At 44.9% G+C, this 20,951-nt stretch overlaps 1 protein-coding gene across 4 annotated transcripts in view; it reads left to right on the top strand.

Moving 5' to 3' along the window:
• Nucleotides 1–4,843: 4,843 nt before the first annotated feature.
• Nucleotides 4,844–20,951, top strand: part of PRELID3A (PRELI domain containing 3A) — a 44,260-nt gene continuing 28,152 nt past the window's right edge. Inside the window, exons 1-2 of one of the 4 annotated variants that reach the window (XM_056521538.1) lie at nt 5,416–5,811; nt 20,271–20,474. Coding sequence is in view for 3 of the 4 variants with exons in the window: in XM_056521536.1 (XP_056377511.1) it covers nt 5,780–5,811 (32 nt within the window). In the remaining variant the exon portion in view is untranslated. Of the gene's footprint in view, nt 4,926–5,415; nt 5,812–20,270; nt 20,475–20,951 lie in introns of those variants that run through there. The other 3 variants (XM_056521537.1, XM_056521536.1, XM_056521534.1) reach the window with 3 other exon arrangements.

Here is a 20,951-nt window from a genome sequence, read left to right as displayed (position 1 = left end):
TAGCTTAAAATCGTAAAAATTCGTATATAAAGTCGGATCCATTGACCTCCATTAAAAAATCGCATTCCATTACATACATCCCATTTGATCCGCATCCGATTTCACACAATTTTTGTTCAGGTCTGAAATCGGGGTTGACCATGATTTCAGACCTGAAAAAAAAACGTGTGAAATCGGATGCGGATCAAATCGGATGTGTGTAATGGATCCGATTTTTTTATGGAGGTCAATGGATCCGACTTTATATATACGATTTTAAGTTATAAAATCGTTTACTCAAGTCGGATGGAGAAATCGTGATGTGAATGCAGCCTAAGCCAAAAATCCTTCTGGGAAAACTTCTTGTGTACTGATGAGACCAAGATAGAGCTTTTTGGTAAAGCACATCATTCTACTGTTTACCGAAAATGGAATGAGGCCTACAAAGAAAAGAACACAGTACCTACAGTGAAATATGGTGGAGGTTCAATGATGTTTCGGGGTTGTTTTGCTGCTTCTGGCACTGAGTGCCTTGAATGTGTACAGGGCATCATGAAATCTGAGGATTACCAACGGATTTTGGGTCGCACTGTACAGCCCAGTATCAGAAAGCTGGGTTTGAGTCTGAGATCTTGGGTCTTCCAGCAGGATAATGACCCCAAACATACGTCAAAAAACACCCAGAAATTGATGCCATGAAAGCGCTGGAGAGTTCTGAAGTGTCCAGCAATGAGTCCAGATCTAAATCCCATTGAACCCCTGTGGAGAGATCTTAAAATTGCTGGTGGGAAAGGGCAGCTTCCAATAAGAGAGACTTGGAGCAGTTTGAAAAGGAAGAGTGGTCCAACATTCCAGCTGAGAGGTGTAAGAAGCTTATGGATGGTTATAGGAAGCAACTGATTTCAGTTATTTTTTCCAAAGGGTGTGCAACCAAATATTAAGTTAAGGGTGCCAATAATTTTGTCCAGACCATTTTTGGAGTTTGGTGTGACATTATGACCAATTTGCTTTTTTTCCTCCCTTTTTTGGTTTAGTTCCAATACACACAAAGGGAATAAACATGTGTATAGCAAAACATGTGTTACTGCAATCCTTAATTTAGCTGTCACATGAGCGGAAAGTGTGCTGTCAAGGGACCACTTGTGAGACAGGACTGGGAAGGAGGGTGGTCTTCAGTGCTCTGTGCAGGGCCATGCTGAAGTGGTAACAGCTGATTGTGCTGTTAGCTTGTAGGAGTTAGCTCTGTGGGAGTCCACTGAGGCCTATGGCACTGTGGGGGAGTGAGCAGTGATAAGCTGAAATTTAGAGGAGGCTACAGCATGGTCCAGTCAGTTTCGGGAAATAAGACAGTTCTGTGGGGACTGAAGAGGAGCTTCAGAGGGGGCCTGTTTACCTGGAGGCCTAAGGTACAGTCATACAGTGCTCCAAACTAAATGGTTTGCCTATAAAGGGATTGCAGACACCTGCAGTTAGGGTATAGTAGTTTTTTCCCCCATATTGTATACACTTACTATTTACTAGTGCTACAGTGCCATCTGTTTTATTCCAGCACAGCTGCATCTGTATGTTTCAGAACAATAACTTGGTCAGTTTGCCTTTTTTGCAGCATTTTTGTTTTCGCTGTTATTTTCCTAACATTGCGGTAAAAAATGAAGATATTAAACTGTACTGTAATTGCACAAATGATTACTCTTTACATGTGTTTTTGAAAAATCACAACAAAACAGCATAAATGCAGAACGAAACGTGACAAATACATTAGAAAATATAATATATGAACACAGCCTAAAGACTTCAAATCTTCATAAAACACCTGAATTGTGATTACAGGTCAGGTCACTTTCGCCTCACGGCCATTCTTGTTTGAAAAACACACTACGAATAATAAAATGCACCAAAAGTGCACATAATGTAAATTGACCTTAACCCACTTATGAGTCTGAGTTCCCTGAGTGATCTCCAGCACTAGCAGTCTGGTTAGATAACTAGATGCTTTGACCACACATCCCACCCAATCCCACCAAAGGATTTACGGGAAATGTAGGCAGTATAAGCAAGGGATTTCCCTGATCTATTTACATCCAACATGGCCGCCACAACTCATACCTGCTACATCAGTTAAAGGAAGTAAGTACAGGGCATACACAAGAACCTCTGCTTTATTCTCTAATAATAGCCTATGCTGCACTTAAAAAGCAATATCCTGGCAAAAAATGTATCCCCTATCTAGGGAATAAGTTTTAGATTGTAAAATTGTATTAGCAATTAGTAGGCTCTCAAAGAAAACATAAACATGTTTAGTATCGCCGCCTTTGGAATTACCCAATTTATTAAGATATAACGTTATTGATTATCCTGTGCGTTTAGAGGTGTAAAAAAAATTAAAATAAAAAAACACCAGAATTTCAGATTTTTATTCACATTAAATATCAGAAAAAATATCTAAAAAGAGATCAAAAAGTCTACTCAAAAGTGCACAATGAAATGAAAAAGTTACAGGGGTCAAAACGGGGAAAATAACAGCATTGTTAAAATAGTAATAAAAGTAGTGAAACATCACAAAAACAATATAAATTTGGTATCGTTGCAATCATACTGACCTGTACCCCCCCCATGGCTGTCCGGGCATGCTGGGAGTTGTAGTTATGCAACAGCAGGAGGCACCCTGGTTGGGAAACACTGGGACAGGGAAATATACATTGCTATGCAATTTTATTTTTTATAATGTAAGTGTGTACCAGCTCACCTTCAGCTGCTGGCGCACGAACTGGCGTGGACTACGCCCAAGTAAGATGCAGAAAGAAATAGAATGTCCAGCGCTTGACTCGGAGAGTAGGAACTTTTAATTAGAATCCACAGGAAAACATACAGGAACACAAATGCGTGTGACGCGTTTCGGCTTGTTGTCACCAAGCCTTAGTCATACACTTAAACATTGTTACAAACGGATCCATTTATGTAGGGAATGGCAGAGAAAGGTGAACACCCAAATCCGGTTGCCCGTCATCAGCCACACCCCCACATAATCACAGTGTTACAAATACCTGGGGAAGTTATAAAATTCTATGTCCATATTCGGACATGGTAAAAACACCACACAATAAATAGAACTATGCATTCCATCTTACAAAAGTTAAAAGAAAGGAGAAAAACTTCCTTAGTATATATGTATACTGCGTTCGTTCCCAAACTGCTATATAGTTATCCACATAAAACATATATGCCACGTCCTGCCACCCCCCACATGTAGTCGAGAATCTCCCTGTGGGAGAGATGATTCAGGCCCGTCGTAACTGTACCATGGAGGAGGACTTTACTAGGGAGGCGGTTGACGTTGGCAACCGCCTTCGACAACGTGGTTATCTGAATTGGACTATCTCAAGGGCGATACATATCGCTAGGGAGAAAAGACGTGACAACCTCGTTCGGCCGAACGAGGAAAACCGCAACCGCAAGGAGGAGAATATGCCTATAGTCTTCTCAACACAATATAGCACAGAATTTGGAACCGTGAAAAAGATAATTGATAGGTACATACCCATCTTACATACGGACCCTAACTTTAGGGAAGCTCTAAGACCTGGCTATAAATGTGTTTCGAGAAGGGCTCCTACTCTGGGCCAAATGCTGTCTCCAAGTTTAGTTTTGGAACAGCCAGCCACTAAACCCACCTGGTTAAATTGTGTTGGATCTTACAAGTGCGGCGCTACGTGATGTATATGCTGTGGGTACATGTCTAATTCTAAAACCTTTTCATCTTCCTCTAATGGTAATACCCACAGCATAAAACAGTTCATCAATTGTAACACCTAGGGTGTTATATATTTATTCACATGCCGCGATTGTAACATCCAATATGTGGGATGTACGACCAACCCACTGAAGGTCAGAATGAGGAAACATCTTTCAGATGTCAAGCATTTTCAATCACGCCATGTGTCTATGGTTTCGAAGCACGTAGCCGAAAAGCATGGAGGGGATCCTTCTTGCATGTCATTACAAGGTATCGAAAAAGTCCGTCTATCCTCCAGAGGGGGCAATTTGAAACAAAAAATCCTGGACCGTGAGGTCTTTTGGATTTTAAAACTGAACACGAGAACTCCCTCCGGACTGAATAGACGTCTAGATACCATTTTACATTACTAGGTTATTCAAGGTTTTTTCTGTATTTACTTGGTTCAAAATAAAATCCTTCAGTGCTTCATATAGTTCTTTCTCCTGCTAGACCTGTTAATTTTACAGGCCATCACCTAATATTTATATATAGATATGTTTTATGTGGATAACTATATAGCAGTTTGAGAACGAACGCAGTATACATATATACTAAGGAAGTTTTTCTCCTTTCTTTTAACTTTTGTAAGATGGAATGCATAGTTCTATTTATTGTGTGGTGTTTTTACCACGTCCGAATATGGACATAGAATTTTATAACTTCCCCAGGTATTTGTAACACTGTGATTATGTGGGGGTGTGGCTGATGACGGGCAACCGGATTTGGGTGTGCACCTTTCTCTGCCATTCCCTACATAAATGGATCCGTTTGTAACAATGTTTTAGTGTATGACTAAGGCTTGGTGACAACAAGCCGAAACGCGTCACACGCATTTGTGTTCCTGTATGTTTTCCTGTGGATTCTAATTAAAAGTTCCTACTCTCCGAGTCAAGCGCTGGACATTCTATTTCTTTCTGTATTTTTTATAATGTAACAGATTCTGCTGTGTGGGATCCATTTTTATAATTATGCAGAGGAAAATTTACCCAGTTGCCCATAGCAACCAATCAGTTCGCTTCTTTCACTTTGCAGAGGCTTTGTTAAAAATAAAAGAAGCGATCTGATTGGTTGTTATGGGCAACTGGGCAACTTTTCCTCTGCACAGGTTTTGATAAATCTCCCCCAGTTTGAACCAAGCCTGAAAGATCCAAGGACACATAATGGCAGCTAAGTAAAGACAATGGGGAGAATTATCAAAACCTAAAAGTTGCTGAATGGCCCATAGCAACCAATCAGATGGCTTCTTTCATTTTGCAGAGGCCTTGTTAAAAATTAAAGAAGCGATCTGATTGGTTGCCATGGGCAACTCAGCGACTTTTCCTTTGAATGTGAAGGCTCAATATGATATAATAGAAATATATATATATATATATATATATATATATAAATAATATATATATATATATAGATAGATAGATAGATATATATATATACATACACACACAAATTATATATATATATATATATATATATATATTAATAAATATAAATATATATAAATATATATATATATATATATATATATATATATATATATCTCCAGTGTATGCTTTTCCTACTTTGTATTTTTAACCCCATTTTGCCCCCCGCAATAGCGAGTTGGTGAAGGCACTGATGCCCAGAAATGTGCCCGCAATGATGATAAGCCATCTATCCAGTATCAGTAAGTAGCACTGCTGTCCCCCACCTCCATCTTATCTCTGTGTGCCCTACACGCTGCCCAGGAGACAATGGGCTGGTGCCGCCCTCCTCCCGGTGACTGTGTGGCCCGTGGTGACGTGCGGTGCTGCTGCTGATGCGGCACGTTGGAGGAGGGCGCATCCTCAGCAGCCGGTACCCAGGAGGCAGCATCGGAGCCGGGATCCAGTCGCTCAGCCTCACACCCCCCACCGCCCGCTAACTACCCCGTCAGTACAGACATGCGGTGTTCTCCGCACCCATCTACAGGGCCGAGGACCCCTTCTCCACGAATGAGCACCTCCATACTGCAGTGATCCCTCATCTACCTCCAGCACACAGGAAGACATGAAGATCTGGAGCACAGAGCATGTGTTCAGGTAGCTGCTGTGCATGATCAGGGGGGTCTGGTCCTAGCAGGTTCTGTAGGGGACATGAGAGTTATCACCTGTCCGCAGCATAGAGCAGTGGTCTTCTACCTGCAGACCTCCAGATGTTGCAAAACTACAACTCCCAGCATGCCCGGACAGCCGTTGGCTGTCCGGGCATGCTGGGAGTTGTAGTTTTGCAACATCTGGAGGTCTGCAGGTTGAAGACCACTGAGTGATTGGTGGGGGTATGCTGGGACCACCACTGATCGAGAGAATGGTGGTCAATTGTCTTCTAGGCAGCCAGCATGTATAAATGGCCAGCGCTCCATTCATTCTGTGTGTGTTGAGACCACAGTGTATGGAAGCCCTTTCTTTAGAGAATTAATTTGACACTGGGCACTGGCTGCATATGTGATGTTCAACAGCCTTATAGAGAATGAATGAAGTGTTGGCTGTGTATGTGCACTGGCACTGGGCGAAGCCCCATAAAGAATGAATAAAGCTCTGGTTGTGTATGTGCACGAGCACTCGGCAATGTTCAGAAACCCTATAGAGAATGAATGGAGCGCTGACTGCAAAGTAGGCAGCCGCCTAGAGCACCCTCTTAGGGGGGTGCTGCTCTGCCCAACGCAATAAACGTAACCAGCTTCCAAAGTCACAACCACCCGCTCACAGTCAGCTCAGCCAGCAACAACCCCACCTCCCGTACTGTAACACTGTCATGCACATTCTTCAGCCTGTTAGAGGAACACAACACCGCAGCGCTCCTCTCTGAGTCACAGGCGTGATCACCCAGGTCAGGTCCAGCATCCTTACAGGGCGTCCACCCACTACCCACCAATCCTCCCTCCCACACCCCCGCTGCATGTCGTGCTCCTCTCCGGTGACAGTGGGTGCGTCGCATTGCTTCTTTCAACTGCTGCTCCCCTCGCCAATGGGCAGAGTCCAGGGGTGGCAAAATTAGCTTTTGCCTAGGGTGACAAAAATGCATGCACCAGCCCTGGCTGGCTGCGTATGTGCGCTAGCATTCAGCAATGTTCGGAAGCCCCATAGAGAATGAATGGAGAGCAGGCTGCTTATATGCGCCAGCACTCAGCAATGTTCGAAAGCTCCATAGAGAATGAATGGAGTTCTGGCTGCATATGTGCGCCGGTACTTGGTAATGTTCTAAACCCCATAGAAAAGAAATGAAGCGCTTGCTGCGTATGTGCGCTGCCACTCGGCAATGTTTGGAAGCCCCATAGAGAATCAATGGATCGCTGGCTGCGTATGTGTGCTGGCACTTGACAATGTGCACTGACACTTGCCAATGTTTGGAAACCCCAAAGGGAATGAAGGGAATGAATGAAGCGATTGCTGTGTTGGTGCGGCGGCATTCAGCAATGTTCAGAAGCCCCATAGAGAAAGAATGGATCACTGACGACGTATGTGAGCTGGCACTTGGCAACGTTGGGAAGCCACATTAATAATAAATGAAGTGCTGGTCACGTATGCATGGTGCCGATCTGGTAATTCAGGGAGCAACTGATCTACATTCTCAGGATCGGTAGTGTTCCCAGCAGACCTACACCTATCGCTAGTTAGCTCCAATTCTGTGATCATTCTAAAGTTTTCTTTAACACATGGGAGAATCGGGACAGGAGGGGGAGCAGGGGATGGCGCCTCGGACCCATGGATTTGTGATACCAAAACATACAGTCATGGCCGTAAATGTTGGCACCCCTGAAATTTTTCTAGAAAATTAAGTATTTCTTACAGAAAAGGATTGCAGTAACACGTTTTGCTATACACATGTTTATTCCCTTTGTGTGTATATGAACTAAATAAAAAAAGGGAGGAAAAAAGCAAATAGGACATAATGTCACAGCAAACTCAAAAATGGTCTGGACAAAATTATTGGAAAATTGTGGAAAAATAAGATTATTTCAAGCATGTGATGCTCCGTTAAACTCACCTGGGGCAAGTAACAGGTGTGAGCAATATAAAAATCACACCCGAAAGCAGATAAAAAGGGGAGAAGTTCACTTAGTCTTTGCATTGCGTGTCTGTGTGTGCCACACTAAGCATGGACAACAGAAAGAGGAGAAGAGAACTGTCTGAGGACTTGAGAAATAAAATTGTGGAAAAATATCAACAATCTCAAGGTTACAAGTCCATCTCCAGAGATCTAAATTTGCCTTTGTCCACAGTGCGCAACATTATCAAGAAATTTGCAACCCATGGCACTGTAGCTAATCTCCCTGGGTGTGGACGGAAGAGAAAAATTGATGAAAGGTGTCAATGCAGGATAGTCCGGATGGTGGATAAGCAGCCCCAAACAAGTTCCAAAGATATTCAAGCTGTCCTGCAGGCTCAGGGAGCATCAGTGTCAGCGCAAACTATCCATAATCATTTAAATGAAATTAAACGCTATGGCAGGAGACCCAGGAGGACCCCACTGCTGACATAACTGACACAGAGACATAAAAAAGCAAGACTACATTTTGCCAAAATGAACTTGAGTAAGCCAAAATGCTTCTGGGAAAACATCTTGTGGACAGATGAGACCAAGATAGAGCTTTTTGGTAAAACACATCATTCTACTGTTTACCGAAAACGGAATGAGGCCTACAAAGAAAAGAACACAGTACCTACAGTGAAATATGGTGGAGGTTCAATGATGTTTCTGGGTTGTTTTGCTGCCTCTGGCACTGGGTGCCTTGAATGTGTGCAAGGCATCATGAAATCTGAGGATTACCAACGGATTTTGGGCCGCACGTTACAGCCCAGTGTCAGAAAGCTGGGTTTGCATCCGAGATCTTGGGTCTTCCAGCAGGACAATGACCCCGAACATACGTCAAAAAGCACCCAGAAATGGATGGCAACAAAGCACTGGAGAGTTCTGAAGTGGCCAGCAATGAGTCCAGATCTAAATACCATTGAACCCCTGTGGAGAGATCTTAAAATTGCTGTTGGGAAAAGGCGCCCTTCTAATAAGAGAGACTTGGAGTAGTTTACAAAGGAAGAGTGGTCCAACATTCCGACTGAGAGGTGTAAGAAGCTTATTGATGGTTATAGGAAGCGACTGATTTCAGTTATTTTTTCCAAAGGGTGTGCAACCAAATATTAATTTAACCCCTTAAGGACGCAGCCCATTTGGGCCTTAAAGGAGTGCTCTAGTGCAGAGTATTCCTGCTCCGTCCTGCCCGGGCTGCAAAATAAATGAAAATGAACCATCACTCACCTCCCTGGGTTCCCACGGAGCGTCACTACAGCTGATCGGTCCTCCGGTCCATCTCCTTCATACTTCGGGGTGTAACGAAGTGTCACATGGCGCTCAGCCTATCCCCGGTCGAGGCAGAACATTGCGGTGGCTGGCGATAGGCTGAGCGCCATGTGACGCTTCGTTACACCCGGAATTATGAAGGAGATGGACTGGAGGACCGATCAGCTGTAGTGGCGCTCCGTGGGAACCCAGGGAGGTGAGTGATGGTTCATTTTCATTTATTTTGCAGCCCGGGCAGGACGGAGCAGGAATATTCTGCACTAGAGTACTCCTTTAAGGATGCAGACAACTAAATTTTTAAGTTTTCGTTTTTTCCTCCTCGCCTTCAAAAAAATCATAACTCTTTTATATTTTCATCCACAGACTAGTATGAGGGCTTGTTTTTTGCACGGCCAGTTGTCCGTTGTAATGCCATCACTTACTTTACCATAAAATGTATGGCACAACCAAAAAAATACGGGAAGGCAGATCAGAGCGGAAGATGCCGGGAAGGCAGCAAAGGCAGGTGAGCAGCGCTGCGGGCGATCCCATCATCCATTTTAGTGATCGCGATGCTGCAGATGCCATGATCTGTAGTGATCACGGCATCTGAGGGGTTAATGGCGGACATCCGCGGGATTGCAAATGTCTGCCATCACGGGCGGGTCCCTGGCTGCGATCAGCAGCCGGGACCTGCCGCGCATGATCCGGGCATCGCTTCGTTTATGCTTAGGACGTAAATGTACGTCCTGGTGTGTTAAGTACCACCTCACCAGAACGAACATTTACGTCCTGCGTCGGTAAGGGGTTAAGGGTGCCAATAATTTTGTCCAGACCATTTTTGGAGTTTGGTGTGACATTATGTCCAATTTGCTTTTTTTCCTCCCTTTTTTTTTTGGTTTAGTTCCAATACACACAAAGGGAATAAACATGTGTATAGCAAAACATGTGTTACTGCAGTCCTTCTCCGTGAGAAATACTTCATTTTCAAGAAAAATTTCAGGGTTGCCAACATTTACGCCCATGACTGTATCATTGTGTAGGGGGAAATTGGGGGGCAGGCGGAGAAAAAATGCAGGGGGGGGGCAAGCAGGGAGCAGAGCCTTGGCCTGAACATATACCATTATGAAGAGGGAGCAAGGGACGGACAGATAAGTGATGCAGGGAGTTTTAGAAATCCATGGGTCCAAGGTCCGCCCCCTGCTCCTCCTCCCTGCTTTGATTCTTCGTTGTAAGAGACAGGCAGGGTGGAGGTACGTACACGGAGCATAGAATCAGCACATCGCCCGTCATGTGGTTAACACTTCCATAAAATTTTTCCCAGGTGTTAAAGAACACTTTAGAACACGATAACTTTTGATCTTGGAAGACAATGCTGAAGCAGTTTTTTTATTCAGCAGTTTCTTATACACAGGAAATATTTTATAGTATTTTGTACTTTCTTCACGAAGAGAAGGTATTTTAACTCCTAACAACCCAATCAATTTAGATTTTTTGCATTTTTGTTTTTTCCTCTTACGAGGCATAACTCCTTTTTTTCCATCTGCAGAGCAATATGAATGTTTGTTTTCATATAACAGTAATGGGGGAAAGGATACCTGACTGCTGACCATTCATACAAAGCTTGTCATATATACGTGACTGTATATGCCTGACTATCCATCCACCATTCACACTTAGATTTTTTTTATATAACTGTCTGCTGTTCAATTGAAATCAATTGAAAAGCATGTTTAGTGTATTTATTTACTTTATGTTATTTATGCATTTTTGTATTTACTGAGAGAAGGAAGTTATTCTTTCTTAGTTGTTGCGGTCTTTCGTTTTTAGAAAGTGATGCCCAGCTGTCAGTCAGTGAATTTAATCAATAGTAGGGTGACAGTGCCATGTGAGAAGTAAAGCCTTAGCCAATCATAGCTCATCTCACACTGAACTGCTCTGGGCTGTGTGTAGCACAGTGAGGGAGGAAGTTCTCCCCTGTATGGCTTCAGATGATGTCACGCCTGCTGGGTAACGCCCCTTCCCAGTCTGTGAATCTGACTGAGCAGAAAATACAGAGCAATATCAAGGTAGAAAACTAACAAATAATAAAAATAAAGGCTGGGGGTGGTTTATCATGATAAGGGCAATGATCTGGGAGGATTATAACATTTTACAATATCATGAGAGGTTCTGTTTAATGGACATTGTCAACCAGTATGGTTGGACTTCCTCTTGGCAGTTTTCTAAAAATTCAGGTGGATAAAACAATGCCAAAACCTCAGAAAAGTAAAGGAAAGCTGCAAGGAGAAGTCTTATGTAGGACAATTTATCATCTATGTAAAGGATATGGGATAAGTGTCTGATTGCGGGAGTTCTGACCACTAGAACCCCCACGATCTCCTGTATGATGCACTGGCTCTCCTTGCGCAGAAAGCAGGGGTCGACACGTGCCCTCCATTCATCTCTATGGGAGAACTGGATAGGGGATAAATTGTCCTACATGAGATTTTTCCTTTAAAGTAAATTTTCAAGTAGTCTTGATTAAAACCTTTAAGTGTGTTGAGTATAGTCTGATCCTGCAGGGGTGCTCTAGCAGCACTGCCATCCATTGGCTGTGCAGGGAACTGCAGACACAGCACAGCTGACCAGAGACTTTGGTGTTGCCATCTGCAGTGAGGTCTCTGGTCACCTCATATCTTTTAGCACAGAATGGTGGTCTAACGGTCACGATTCGGCTAGCTGGATGTGGATCCTCTGTGTCAGCGAGGGATTGGCGTGGACCGTGTCGGTGGACCGGTTCTAAGATGCTACTGGTATTCACCAGAGCCCGCCGCAAAGCGGGATGGTCTTGCTGCGGCGGTAGCAACCAGGTCTATCCACCGGCAACGGCTCAACCTCGCTGACTGCTGAGAAGGCGTGGGACAGAAGGACTAGGCAGAGGCAAGGTCAGACGTAGCAGAAGGTCGGGGCAGGCGGCAAATGGAATAGCAGAAGGTCTGGAACACAGGCTTTGGACAACACTAAACGCTTTCACTGGCACAAGGCAACAAGATCCGGCAAGGAAGTGCAGGGGAAGTGAGGTAATATAGCCAGGGAGCAGGTGGAAGCTAATTAGGCTGATTGGGCCAGGCACCAATCATTGGTGCACTGGCCCTTTAAATCCTAGAGAGCTGGCACGCGCGCGCCCTAAGGAGCGGAGCTGCGCGCGCCAGGACATGACAGCCGGGGGCTGGGACAGGTGAGTGACTTGGGATGCGATTCGCGAGCGGGCGCGTCCCGCTATGAAAATCGCATCCCCGCCGGCAGTGTCAGTGCAGCGCTCCCGGTCAGCGGGGCGCTGCAGAGAGAGGAACGCCGCGAGCGCTCCGGGGAGGAGCAGGGAACCGGAACACTCGGCGTAACAGTACACCCCCCCCCCCCTTAGATCTCCCTCTTTTTTTGTCCGGCAATTGCTTCACGTGGGACGAGGACACTGGGAGCGATTGTAGGGTTTCCTCATCAAATGCAGGCAGTTCAGCAGGAGTGGGAATGGGGAGGGAGGGCAGAGGGTGAAGCTTGGCACGGGGCAGAGTGTTACCGGGAAAGGGGCTATGAGGAGGCAAAGCATAGTCTTGATTGGCTTTGGGGAGACCAGGTGTAGGAGGAGGCACCGAGGCTTGCCTGACGGGACTGGGAGGAAACGTGAGGCATTTCTTGCAGCAAGCAGGGCCCCAATTCTTGATCTCCCCGGTGGTCCAGTCAAGGGTGGGAGAATGATGCTGGAGCCATGGCAGACCGAGGAGGACTTCAGAGGTACAGTTGGGAAGGACGAACAATTCAATCTTTTCGTGATGAGGTCCAATGCACATTAAAAGGGGTTCTGTGCGGTAACGCACGGTGCAGTCCAATTTAACTCCGTTGACCGAGGAAATGTAGAGCGGCTTGACGAGACGGGTCACCGAGATGCAGAACTTATTCACCAAAGAGGCCAGAATAAAATTTCCAGAAGAACCAGAGTCCAAGAAGGCCGCGGCAGAGAAGGAAGAGTTGGCAGGAGAAATCCGCACGGGCACAGTGAGATGTGGAGAAGCAGACTTCGTACCAAGAGACGCCACACCCACGTGAGCTGGGTGCGTGAGTGCGTTTCCCTGACGTGGAGGGCGAATAGGGCAATCCACCAAGAAGTGTTCGGTACTGGCGCAGTACAGACATAAACTGTTATCCCTACGGCGAGTCCTCTCTTCAAGGGTCAGGCGAGACCGATCCACTTGCATAGCCTCCTCGGCAGGAGGCACAGGGGTAGATTGCAAAGAATACTGTGGGAAAGGTGCCCAGAGATCAAGGTCTTTTTCCTGGCGTAGCTCCTGGTGTCTCTCAGAAAAACGCATGTCAGTGCGGGTGGCCAAATGGATAAGTTCTTGCAGGTTGGCAGGAATCTCTCGTGCGGCCAGCACATCCTTGATGTTACTGGATAGGCCTTTTTTAAAGGTCGCGCAGAGAGCCTCGTTATTCCAAGATAATTTGGAAGCGAGAGTACGAAATTGGATGGCGTACTCGCCTACTGAAGAATTACCCTGGACAAGGTTCAGCAGGGCAGTCTCGGCAGAAGAAGCTCGGGCTGGTTCTTCAAAGACACTACGGACTTCAGCGAAGAAGGACTGGACTGTGGCTGTGGCAGGATCATTGCGGTCCCAGAGCGGTGTGGCCCAAGACAAGGCCTTTCCAGAAAGAAGACTCACTACGAAAGCCACCTTAGACCTTTCTGTAGGAAATTGGTCCGACAACATCTCCATTTGTAGGGAACATTGAGATAAGAATCCACGGCAGAGTCTAGAGTCCCCATCAAATTTGTCCGGCAGGGACAAGCGGAGGCTAGGAGCGGCCACTCGCTGCGGAGGAGGTGCAGGAGCTGGCGGAGGAGATGGTTGCTGCTGTAGCAGTGGCAGAAGTTGCTGTAACGTGGCGGTCAACTGCGACAGCTGCTGTCCTTGTTGGGCAATTTGCTGCGATTGCTGAGCGACCACCGTGGGTAGGTCAGCGAGACTTGGCAGCGGCACCTCAGCGGGATCCATGGTCGGATCTACTGTCACGATTTGGCTAGCTGGATGTGGATCCTCTGTGTCAGCGAGGGATTGGCGTGGACCGTGTCGGTGGACCGGTTCTAAGATGCTACTGGTATTCACCAGAGCCCGCCGCAAAGCGGGATGGTCTTGCTGCGGCGGTAGCAACCAGGTCGTATCCACCGGCAACGGCTCAACCTCGCTGACTGCTGAGAAGGCGTGGGACAGAAGGACAAGGCAGAGGCAAGGTCAGACGTAACAGAAGGTCGGGGCAGGCGGCAAGGTTCGTAGTCAAATGGAATAGCAGAAGGTCTGGAACACAGGCTTTGGACAACACTAAACGCTTTTACTGGCACAAGGCAACAAGATCCGGCAAGGAAGTGCAGGGGAAGTGAGGTAATATAGCCAGGGAGCAGGTGGAAGCTAATTAGGCTGATTGGGCCAGGCACCAATCATTGGTGCACTGGCCCTTTAAATCTTAGAGAGCTGGCGCGCGCGCGCCCTAAGGAGTGGAGCCGCGCGCGCCAGGACATGACAGCCGGGGGCTGGGACAGGTGAGTGACTTGGGATGCGATTCGCGAGCGGGCGCGTCCCGCTATGCGAATCGCATCCCCGCCGGCAGTGTCAGTGCAGCGCTCCCGGTCAGCGGGTCTGACCGGGGCGCTGCAGAGAGAGGAACGCCGCGAGCGCTCCGGGGAGGAGCAGGGACCCGGAGTGCTCGGCGTAACACTAACTTTCTCGTTGTGTTTCATCTTTCATCTACCTTTCTTCTCTTTCCATGCCAGGTTCCCTTTCATTAATAGTTTATGGCTTGTAGATTACTTGTATTGTCTAGTCAGAACATTCTTCCTAGTGACTAGGGATTACAAGTAGTATTTGTGCATCTCATGATCTTCTTTGGATCCTCCAGTGAGTTAGCTGTCCCGGAATCAATTTCATGAACCTTTTGCATTCCTTCTACATTTTGTGATCTAATTAAAAATGAATATGTTTTCTAATAGAATACTTTTTGTTTGACACGTTGTAGCCTAGTCGTAATAGGGGATAGTGAGAGAGACATGGAAAACAGAGAAAAGAAAACACACATAGTGTGATCGTGGATTTTTAAACATTTATTTTAATTAAAGATTTAAACAAAACAAGTACCAGTAAAGAGCACAGAAAAGTGGCAATACAGGTACATACATTGAGTTGAGAAGAATTGTTATCATCATGCAAACATAAGATATATTTAGACTTGGTTCACACATAGTATTATGGTCAGTAGTAGGTACTGGAGTGGAACGAGAAAAACTGTAATGGAAAGAGTTTCACTTTTTTTGTGTTTTTTTTTATCCCACTTTTGTGTTTTTGAGTAAAATACTGACCAAAATTAGGACCAAATACTGTGTGAACCCTGCCTTAGAATAAACTGACGGAAGACAATTACTTATATATTAAAAGAAAATGGGGCTCAAAGGTCAAAGATATCTGGTTTAGATTAATTTGTATTTATTAATATAGAATATAAAATGAATTAAATAGGGAATGCACAGGGCCCTTGTACTCCCCTAATTAATTTAATATACAGTAATCCCAATATAAAAATAGCAGCTAAAAACTAAAATTCAATACAAACTAAAAATAACTGTAAAAATTATTCTGCGATTTGAGCCTGTGTGATCAATATAGCGATCGGCTAATCCTGTAGAGCAGCACAGTACAAATGTTCATTCCTGTTCACAGATACAATGTAGCAGCTGCAGATAACAATAAGTCAATTAGTATTGTATCTGTCCAGCCAGTGGCAACTAGATTCCACAAATATAATGATACAGTGTAGCGCTTTGTGGATAGTCGCTTGAGATCGATCTTTAAGTGTCTCTGTATATACCGCAAATTATCACATCAACCAGTTGGCAATATAATCCAAAAAATGCTCACCGCTCCCGGGATACCATGGATGCGGTATACAGAGTGGGTGACCCGGCGGCGTTCCTCATGCACAGGTCGCGCGCTCGGGAGATAGCACACTGTAACAAATGTCTTGGATCTGTCGGATGATCGCTAGTGCTGTTAGGCAGATGTTCTATATTAGCAGGCTCAATATCGCATATTTAGAATCGCTGGACGCGTTTCAAAACCATCCTCGGTTTTTTCTTCAGCAGCTCAAAACTCTAATCCCTTAAAGGGTAGCTTTCATCAAATTAATTTTTTTATATATTATAGATTAATGTATGCAGAATAACTTTCCAATTGCATGTTATAAAAAAATATGCTTCTTTCTATTTAATTTTCCACTTTGAAAAAATGACCACTAGAGGTCTCCCTACCAGTCCTGGCCGTAAGCCCTTCTTATAGATGTCAGACTCATGCTGGAGTCCTAAATCTCAGACTGCAGCTGGGACACAGACAAGCTCAGCACTGCTCCCTGACTGTCAATCAGACAGGCATAACCATCACTGTGGTTATAGCACAGCAGGGCATACTCCTGAATCTGTCTTACTGCATGCACTCATTCATTTTACTATCTGAGTTCCCATCTTTCTTCTCTCTGCACATGCAGTTGTAAACAGAGAGGAGAAGATTCAGAGCTGCCAGCTGAGCTTGTCTGTGTCCCGGCTGCAGTCTGACATTTAGGACTCCAGCATGAGTCTGAAATCTATAAAAAGGGCTTGCAGCCAGGACTGGTAGGGAGACCTCTAGTGATCATTTTTTCAAAGTGGAAAATTAAATAGAAAGAAGCATATTTTTCAGTAACATGCAATTGGAAAGTTATTCTGCATACATTAATCTATAATATATCAAATGTTTTTTTGATGAAAGGTACCCTTTAAAGGGGTACTCCAGCGCTAAGACATCTAATCCCCTATCCAAAGGATAGGGGATAAGATGCCTGATCACGGGGGACCTGCCGCTGTTTGTCACCTGCAGCACAAGCCAAGTCCAGTAGTCCTCTCAATGATGTGTGAGCATTCTGTAGTCTGTGATGTTCATGACATGCTGCCAAACCCCCAATGATTGCCAGCTTATTGCTGCTTTCACAGCGGGGGACCCCCGTGATCTTCCACGCTGCACCCAGTTAGAATCAGCCCGTCTGATTACTAGCGATCACAGGGGCAGAGCCGTGATGTCACTATGCTCCGTCCCCGTGATCGGTAGTAATCAGACCCGGAGCGAGCACGCTCCGGGGGCTGATTCTAACGGGGTGCAGCGTGGAAGATCACGGGGGTCCCCAGCGGCGGGACCCCCATGATCAGGCATCTTATCCCCTATCCTTTGGATAGGGAATAAGATGTCTTAGCGCCGGAGTACCCCTTTAAGCACAATGGGGGGATTTATCAAAATCTTTGCAGAGGAAAAGTTGGCCAGTTACCCATTGCTACCAATCAGATCGCTTCTTTCATTTTTCAGTGACTCTTTTAAAAACAAAAGAAGCATTCTTATTGGTTGCTATGGGCAACTGGTCAACCTTTCCTCTGCACAGGTTTTAATAAATCTTTCTTTTTAATTTCCCCACACAAATAATATTTTTTTGGTTGTGGCATACATTTTATGGTAAAATAAGTGATGTCATTACAAAAGAAAATTGGTCGCGCAAAAAACAAGCCCTCAAATGGATGTGTGGATGAAAATATAAAAGTTATGATCTTTAGATGGCAAGGAGGGAAAATCAAAAATAAAATTGGCTGTGTCCTTAAGGGGTTAAAACACCATGCCCTGAGTACTGCTATCTTTTGTAAAACTAAAATACAAATTAAAATACATGTGGAAAATTTCTCAAGGTTGTACACCAGTTTTGTTGCAAACAGATATTTGTGCAAGCCAGGTTCTGCGTAGAAATGTGCGACTTTTTGTGATGCCAATTCCAGTTTTCTAAAAAGTAGACAGGACTTAGTGAGTAGGGACATGGCCTACCTACCTATAGCCTGGTGGATAAAAAAAAAGAAAGCCAGAAATTGGCATAGGATAAACCAGAAATCTGCTCTAGCTCATAGCACATGGACAAAAAGACAGATGCACAAAAATTATTATTTTTTATAATAGAACTCTATTAAAGTAAATCTGCAGTAAATTAAACTTATCCCCTATCCACAGAATAGGGGATAAGTGTCTGATCGCAGGGGGTACGAAAGCTAGGACTTCTGGCGATCTCCTGCACGGGGCCCGGCTCTCCCGTGCAGGAGGCTTGCCGGCCGCAGCATGACGCCGCAGCTGACACGGAGCGCGCTCAGCCCCCGAGCCACCCGGACCAGAGGATAGGGAAAGGCGTTGTGGTTGAGCATAGGTGTGAGCTACGTGTTGGAGGTCGAGGGCGTTGGGTGAAGGTCTCTAAACTCCGAGGAGGAGGAGAATTCTGTCCATGGATACCAGAGTGCTTGATGTTTAGCCAGCTGTTTACGGGAGTCTGCCATCAGTTCCTCCGTTCTATGGAGCAAAGCAAACTCCTGAAGCAGGGAACTGAGGAGGGTGGAGGAATTTGTAAATGAGCCACAGGTAGATTACACTAATGAGTGTACTGGCCCTTTAAATCTTAAAGCTCCAGCGCGTGCGCGCCCTAGGGGACGGGGACACACGCGCCGGAGCAGAGAGGCAGGAGAAACACCCGGAGAGGGACATACTGGGGCTCGCAAGCGGGCGTCCCGTGATGCGAGTCCCAGCCTCGTTGGCAGCAGAAGGTAAGGGGAACATGCGCTCACGGCCAGCGTGTGTGGCCGGAGCGCATAACGTAACAGAGGGATTTAGACCATTTAGAGATCGAACCTGGTAGGATTGATAGGAGGGGGTCAGGGTTGAGTGGTAACCTCAAATGGTGTATCAGATCTAATACTTGAGTCCAGTAGGTCGATAAGGAGGGGAAGGTGAGCCAGATATGTAGCATGGTACCTCCTGCAGTGCCGCTTCGCCAGCACACATCCAGGAGAGAAGTGTAAATTGTAGTGAGGAGGGCCAGGACTCTGTACCATCTGGATAAAATTTTATAATTGGTCTCTTGGGCCTTGCACGAGACCGATGTTTTATTACATAAAGCAAGGGCCATGTCCCATTCCCCATCTGTAAATGTGATATCCAGTTCTTGTTCCCAACCAAGTCGGAACGGCAAGGGATTGTCACAACTACAATTTAGAAGAAGGCCATATAGTATCCTCACAGGACGGGTCACTGGCGATGCTGCAACACACAGGGATTCAAAAGGCATGAACGGTCGATGTAGATTAGATGCACAAAATGTATGAAGAACCTCGTAATACATCTGGTGCATCTTACACATCTTAACTGGTTCCAGAAAGTTATACAGATTTGTAAATGACTTCTGTTCAAAAAATATTAATCCTTCCACTACTCAGCTGCTGTATGCTCCACGGGAAGTTTCGTTCTTTTTAGTCTGACCACAGTGCTCTCTGCTGACACCTCTGTCCATGTCAGGAACTGTCCAGAGTAGGAGCAAATCCCCATAGCAAACCTCTTCTGCTCCGGACAGTTCCTGACACTGACAGAGGTGTCAGCAGAGAGCACTATGGTCAGACTGAAAAGAACAACTCAACTTCCTCTGGAGCATATAGCAGCAGATAAGTAATGGAAGGGTTGAGATTTTTTAATAGAAGTAATTTACAAATCTGTTTAACTTTCTGGAATCAGTTGATTTAAAAAAAATTGTTTTCCATTGGAGTACCCCTGTAAGCCCAGAGTGTGAGATGCTGGTTCTAGTAAATCCTCCTATGGGATTCTTTTACAAGTGTTTTAAAATACTGACAGAATAGTGTTAAGAAGTCATAAATGTTCTCACCTTGTCAGAGAATGATGGTCTGGATAATCTCTTATATATTTTTTCTACTGTTAAGTTCTACGGCCTATGGTGGAGGTTTTATTTCATTAACAGTCTTGGTGCTTTCAGGATTATAGAGATTCCTGGTTGTCTGCTTTTATACCAGTAATCCTCATAGCGATAGCCATTGTCACATACTTACTCTTTTATCTTCATGCCTGTTGCCCACCAGTGTATAAATACTTAGGAACAGTATAAGTATTGTCCGGGCTGAATGTTGCTGTGTCCAGAATATAAAACAGCTTAGACCAGAACTTCTTTTATGCATTACACATGGCTTTGTACTTATGTAACAGGAAAGGAATGATTTTTATTCAATTTAAATGCTAGTGCCAGACAGTTTAAAAAATAGCTGGATAGATAGATAAATGTTTTTTTTTAAATTTTGTTGCCACAGACCTGCTACCTAAATTTTAAAAAGGGAATTACGGCTACTAGAACTTTTGTATATATTGCTTCAGCTGCAAGGATTAGTCCTGCCTCAGACAATGATTGGTTGAGTGGACCATCTCTGCCAGGACAAGTACGTCTTGGAAGTAGCAGCCAAAGGGATCAGTAAGGGACTGGAAGATGTAATAAAGGTTCAGAGGGAGTGAGGTAGGTAAGTATGGAGTATTTTCTTATTTTATCTTCATTGCAGCCCCAGCAACATATAAAAATTTCAGGTATTTAGAATACTCCAATGGAACTGTAAATCTCCAAAACAAATCAGATGTGAAGGTGCACACTGCACAGTAAAGTAAATATAGCAGTAATGCAATTCAAAATTATTTTTCCTCCAAAAGGAAAAAAAAACTCTCATACTAGCTAAACCATTGTCCACTCCAAAAGGAAGAGTCACTCTTCCGTAAACAGCTGTTTCAGGACTCCTACCCCTCGCCAGTACAGAGCAGGGTACGTCTTGGTAAGAAAGACGTCATGGATGCAGCTCAGCCAGGAAATTGATTCTTATTGAATATATGAGTGGAGGCTTTTTATCAGGTAATGCTCTGTACTGATATGGTATCTATGTACTGTATATTGAATAATATCTTAAAGAGGACCTGTAGTCTGTAGAGCTGCACCATTTGAAATATGT

The sequence above is a fragment of the Hyla sarda genome, chromosome 5 (genome assembly GCF_029499605.1).
Source record: "Hyla sarda isolate aHylSar1 chromosome 5, aHylSar1.hap1, whole genome shotgun sequence".
In the NCBI taxonomy this organism is placed as follows: Eukaryota; Metazoa; Chordata; class Amphibia; order Anura; family Hylidae; genus Hyla; species Hyla sarda.
Note: the sequence above shows the minus strand (reverse complement) of the source record. Positions and strands in the feature narration are given on the sequence as shown.